Here is a 5,944-nt window from a genome sequence, read left to right as displayed (position 1 = left end):
TGAATATGGACACGAAATTCTTTGGTGCGAAATAACATAGGACATTCGTAACATTACAAGTCAGCCTACTGTCCAAATGGCAATACTGGACCATTTACTTCTAATAATCTGTTACAATTTATAAACACATATGCCGAAAGAATAAACAATGGTACAAAAAGTTCTTGACTCTTCCCAAGGTGCTTCCACATTGTCATCCGCCCACCATCACTTCTAGCCAGGGAAAACGAGCATAATGTAGCTGCCGAATAGTTATTTGTTGCCGGATGCACTGCTCGACAGGGCATCATATGGGATGTTTAGGCCATCACCTACCTACCGATGAATCCAAGCCGCTGTAGGATGAAGGCCAAGATCAGCATGACAATAGCAAGGATCAGGCCTTTCCTGCCTAGGAGCCAGTTCTTCGTCTTCTTTGCTACTTCTACTCCCTGCTGTGCTCTGTCCATCCATTTCATCTGAATGCAAAGCAAGCAGAGGTTAATAATCTAAGAAGTCTTAACTGAACTCTGACAGCTAATTGGAAGTAAAATATATGCCCATTGTCTGCACACAGCTCAGAGGAGAGGTTTTTTTTTTAATTAGCTTCTCACCATTCTGTCTAAATCTTCTGGAGATAATGAAGACATAGCTTGTTGAGCTTTGGCGGCATCCTCCTTCGACAGCTTCATGCCAAACTGCTCACTCATGTTTGCCATCACATCAGGACTCATGTTCTTCATCATGGATGCAAACATCTGTTAATTTAGAAAAGTTTTAAGAGATGTTAAAATCCATAACCTCAGCTTCTTCCCTGATGAAAACTCTTCACAAAAAACAAATTCCTTGGGCTAAAAGATTTTTACCTGCCGCATAGCAGGGTCTTTCATAGAATTTCTCATGGTTTCTTGCATATCAGCTGTAGAAACTGGGGAACTGGATGATGAATGGTCCATACTTTGGTTGTTTATTACTATTTCATCAGGGTTCTCCACAACAGTTTGCGAAGATGAAGGTTGGAAGTTATTGCTACTCGTTTCTGCTCTTGATGAAGGTCGGATATTACTCCCAGTCCCTGGTCTCACAGGCGCACTACCAGGCCCACCCATTTTAGAAGCAAAATCCATCATATTTTGCAGTTCAGAAGGGGACATCTTCCCAATCATTTCAGATGCCATACTAACCATGTCAGGTGACATTTCGGGCATATTGGATCCAAGATTTGAACCAACGGGGTTTGTGCCGGTTAATGAAGAAGCAGCCTGAAACATCTTTTGTAGTTCTTCTGGTTTCATGGTGCCGATCATTTCGCTGGCAGTTTTAACTAGCTCCGGCGACATTCCTTGCATTCCCAACTTTGATAACCCATCAGCATCACTATTAGAGACATAATTTTGAAATGACCTGACAGTTGACCAGGACACCAAGAACGTTATGCATATTTTGTAAAAAGCGCAATGAGAAGACTGTAGGTGAAGTGAAGACATTTTACTAATGTTACTAGTAAATAAAGCAAAACATGAAATCCAAGTAAAATGTACATAACACTTGGAAGTTTTTGCAATCAGATATGAAATTCCTGCATAATGTGAACCTAACGTGATCAAGTAAGATAGCACAACAAGATATAATCATATTTCTATAACAATATGCCAGATAGACAGATCCACCACAAGACAGGATACACATCACAAGAATGAGAAGAGAATTAAAAAAACGCAGCTAAGAAAAAAGATTTATGGGTATCATTTTTTTATACAAGATAATTGATACAGTAAGAACATTGCATGTTAATGCATGCCAAATAATGGTTGGCTAGTGGACGAATAAAAAGGTATCTGAAGTAGCAACAACCGAAACATATCAAAACAGAGTGCGGCAACTCTGAATATGGGAAACATAGACCAGAAGCAAAGAGACTGTTACCTGATAGTAGCAGGATCATTCATTAGGCTTTCTGAAGAGTCAGATTGTCTTGAGTTTCCTGCTCCTTCATGTGGTTGTGAAACAGTATACTCAGTAGAAGAACTCCTTTGAGTACTTAACAGCTCTGAACTATCTTCTTCCACAATTTCTTCAATAACAACTCCTTAGAAACAAAAGAACACCAAGATGAGTAGTTTGATGAGTCGAACTGAATTATAACAAACACTGTCGAAATAGCATCAAACCAGTATACAGAAATAATATATTTCACTACAACCTCAGTTCTACTCTTATATCATAGTTTGGCTGGATCAAGTCAAAGGCCCATCTACTTATTAACTATTATTTTATATATCCTTCTACCATTAAGTTGATTTTGGCCAAATATTCATCACAAATATATGCACACAAATATATTCATCATAAATACTCTTAGGATGGAGTGATTTAACCACAAAGATTTTATCAAGAAGCAACTTGAGCTACAGTAAGATGGGTTCAGATTAAAAAATAGCAGGCGATGAAAAAGAGCAGCATAATTAAATTCTAAAAAGAATATCAATGAAGCTACCTTTTGGCAGGTTTGTTCCTCCTCCTTCAGTTGCAAGTTTTGCATCTGTGTCCCTGCATAATGAATGTACTCTATCAGTAGGACAACGGCGAAAACTAAAATTACTAACCACTTTTGTCCATGTCAGCAACAAGATCAGCAGAATTTCATATGTTTGTGCAGGAAAAAAGGCAAACCATACCTCAGAACCTCAGCAATAGTTTCATCCTCCGGAGAAATTTCATGGGCTTTACGTAAGTCAGCAACAGCAGCCTGAAGGTTTCCTAGTTCTTTGTAAGCTTGACCTCTTCGGTAGTATGCTTTCACATTGCTCGAATCATAAGTTAGAACCTGTGGCACGGTTGATCGTTGGGTCAGCATAACAGGTAAATGCAGAGCTGCCATCGTTAAGACAACTAAACTAACAACAAAAGTTCAGCAAACTGAAATTGACAGAGTTATGGACTTCCATTTAGACAGCTCATAAATACTACTAACAGCAAAGGTGGCAAACAGAAACAACGAAAGTAGATCGCATTTAAGATAATGGTAGCACTGTGATGTGTAACCATGCCCGCATATAATATTGGTATAATGGGTAGAAAGCCTCAAACATACCTCTGAACCTTCATTTACACATTCATCAAACATCCCTGATTTCAGGTAACACGACATTAAATTAAGGGTGCACTGCAACTGCAGAGTTCGCCCAGCTGCCGATGGTATGCTCTTCATGTTTTCCTTGGCCTGGTCAACAAAAGAGCATATAAATTAAATTGGCAGTCATGTCACTTCTTTATACATGGAAGGCATGGGATTTGAAACGCACAAGCTTGTACTTGGCAGCAGCATCAGTATACTTCCCATGGCTATGAAGTTCATTTCCCTGGAACAAAAGAAAACGGATATTATGGAAACTCATAACATGCATAAAAAAATGGAGTCCGACACCCAATACATTAAATAGATGATGAGATACATAATTTCTTAGACAAGAGATAACAGGAAGATGAATAGAAAATGAAATTATGTATCCAAATTATGAAAACCAAGCACGACTGGACTATATGAGCATTCTCTCCATGAATTTTTCTTGCAAAATATTTTGTAGTGACAACCATGTGAAGCTGTCGCTTTTCCAGTTTGTAATTAATTCATTCAGAGTGATCTAAAATCCTGATCGAGTGAGCCGATTAGCATATTTTATACAAAGAATTTTGGAGCTTAATAAAAAAATGATCAAGTGTATTTACTATTTGTCCAACTCGCCAACCAAGAGTAGGAAAAGGTCATTCTATGCTAAACGAAAGGTCGTGCTGGATTTTGTACACACCTGCTGCTTCAACATCTTGGCACCAGATAGCGCATATGATATTTGAGCATCAGCTTGGGCCTTCATGGCAGCAAATTCTTCAGGCTTAGCGTTGGCAATTTTTTCAGTCATATCAAGCATTTCCTCTGGCCTTGTTTGATTGAGCTGTTGAGCAGCTCTTTTGAAGTCCTCAGTTCTCATATTTTTCATACTCTCGGATGCTAGCTTTATCAAGTCAGGATTGGACATGAGCTGCAATTATCAAAATTGCAACAAGCACACATGGTCAATCGCATGATACTCGTGCTTTCTCAGGGCATAAAAATAACATTAATAAGCAATGATGCTGGACACTGCAAATAACAAAAGCAGGAACTGAGGTATGAAACAGTGCTGAAAAAAACAGACATAAGTGCACACACAGATATCTACCAGCAGAATCCTATTGCATATAGTTTAGGCAATAGATGCAGAGTATTGTGCGAAAAGACCCAGCAACAGCCTCGTTTAAACAGTAGCACGTGGCTGTTGTTTATAACAGCAGAAACCAGCATCCCATTGGCGTCACCTGTCCAAATCAAACTCAAACGTACCTCGAGTCCACAGCTACACACACTACAATTTTCTTTACCAATTGACTTGAGGAGTTAACTTAGGACCAATTCAACTCGTACGCAATAGGTCAACCACAACACGATTCGATCTAAGCAACCACAGCAGCAGCAGCAAAAAACGGTTGCCAAATTGAGCGTGATCTCCTCTCGATCTACCGCTAGCGAGACCACAACCGGGCAGGGAATCAATTGAGATCAAACCGGCATGGCCGAACGTAGGTATATGGATCGGGTGCGGAGACCTGCTGTTGCATCCTGGCGAGGTCGTCGGGGGACATGCGTCGCATCTGCTCCTGCGCCAGCCGCATCATCTCCGGATCCATCATGGCGGCGCCGCCACCAAGCAATCCCCAACACGCAGATCGAAGCGGCGGATGGGATCGACGCGACAGCCGAGCAGCGACCTGGAGCTCGCGGATTTGGGAATTAGCTCTCGGGTGTGCGTCTCGCTCTTTTCTTTTCTTTCGGTCGCCCTTTCTGGTGGTTGATTCGTAGAAAAACCTGTTGCTGGTATTTATTGACGGGTTTTGCGAGGGGCGACGAGAGTGTAGAAAACCGATACGGAGTCCAATCCGAAAGCGGCTCTTCTCTTTGACGGATGATGCTTCCTCGCGGTGGGCCGCTGTTTTGGAATGGGTTTGGGCTCGGGATCATACGGAGTTAGACGGCTGGGCGTTGAGCCGTTCCACCCTCCACGCGCTGCATTTTGTCTTCTTCCTTTCGGTCTGATTTCTGGGACTATATTTTTATATTACTATTCCTTTTAACTTTCGATCTAGATTCATCACGACAATACAAAGAGCACATGAAGTAACAAAAAATACATCTAGGTCCATATACCATCTATCAACGATTATAAGCACTGAAGCGAGCCGTAGACCACAACCGGGCAGGGAATCAATGAAGTTGGACAAAACTTTTTTAGTAGGCCATCGAAAAGTCGTCGTGCTAAGATCCCAAAGGACCAGCGTATCAGAACAACAACCATCGTCAATGAAGAGAAGCGTAGATTGAATTTATCCAACCTGTCGACATACCAACGTAGAAGAACAAGAAGTGGATCCAAGTAGATCCACCGAATACAAAATGCCAACTGAATCCCGTGGTTCCGCCGGAACACACCCCCTCGTACCCTCCGACGATGCTAGACACACTGCCGGGACGGGAGTTGGGCGGGAAGAATCTTATTTCATCTTCAGGGAACCATCGTCGTCTCGTCTTTCTGAGCAGGGCACAAACCCTAAAAAATACACAAGCAGACACCTAGAAACTAAGCAGAAGTGCTCCCGCTGGCAAAGACCGAGGTCCACCGCATCTCCATGGTCTAAGGCCACAGGAGATGAGGTAGACCTGTGGCGGCAGCACAGGAGGCGAGCAGATCTAATCGTATGTTTCATGAGAGTACAGGGCGAAGGGACTGCTAGGTTGACCAAGTACCCTCGAGACAATTTTATATTACTAGTTAATTTCTCGTATGTTGCAATGGAGTATAAGTATTCTAATGGTTCAACACTAATATCATTAAAAATGTACATTTAGCATCCTCATGCACATCAAACATCA

General features: G+C 41.6%; 1 protein-coding gene across 1 annotated transcript; it reads right to left on the bottom strand.

The window, feature by feature from the left end:
- LOC123052828 (outer envelope protein 61) lies at positions 1-4,965 on the bottom strand. The gene is made up of 10 exons (XM_044476175.1): positions 4,624-4,965; positions 3,789-4,019; positions 3,285-3,341; positions 3,074-3,202; positions 2,658-2,806; positions 2,477-2,529; positions 1,906-2,068; positions 846-1,383; positions 594-737; positions 1-458 (listed from the first exon to the last, which is right to left on the bottom strand). The coding sequence occupies exons 1-10, from the start codon at positions 4,705-4,707 to the stop codon at positions 312-314; spliced, it is 1,695 nt and encodes a 564-aa protein (XP_044332110.1). The 5' UTR covers positions 4,708-4,965; the 3' UTR covers positions 1-311.
- Positions 4,966-5,944: the final 979 nt, after the last annotated feature.

The sequence above is a fragment of the Triticum aestivum genome, chromosome 2D (genome assembly GCF_018294505.1).
Source record: "Triticum aestivum cultivar Chinese Spring chromosome 2D, IWGSC CS RefSeq v2.1, whole genome shotgun sequence".
Classification (NCBI taxonomy): domain Eukaryota; kingdom Viridiplantae; phylum Streptophyta; class Magnoliopsida; order Poales; family Poaceae; genus Triticum; species Triticum aestivum.
The sequence above is the reverse complement of the archived record's forward strand: the minus strand, read 5'-3'. Positions and strand labels throughout refer to the sequence as shown.

What these genes read in the sequence shown, in the direction of transcription:
- LOC123052828 (XM_044476175.1), bottom strand. Translation starts at nt 4,707, where the DNA reads ATGATGGATCCGGAGATGATGCGGCTGGCGCAGGAGCAGATGCGACGC. An exon ending in AAGACCCTGCTATGCGGCAG is followed by an intron (nt 738 to 845) that starts GTAAAAATCTTT and finishes CTAAATTAACAG; the next exon opens with ATGTTTGCATCCATGATGAA. An exon ending in CAGAAGATTTAGACAGAATG is followed by an intron (nt 459 to 593) that starts GTGAGAAGCTAA and finishes CTTTGCATTCAG; the next exon opens with ATGAAATGGATGGACAGAGC.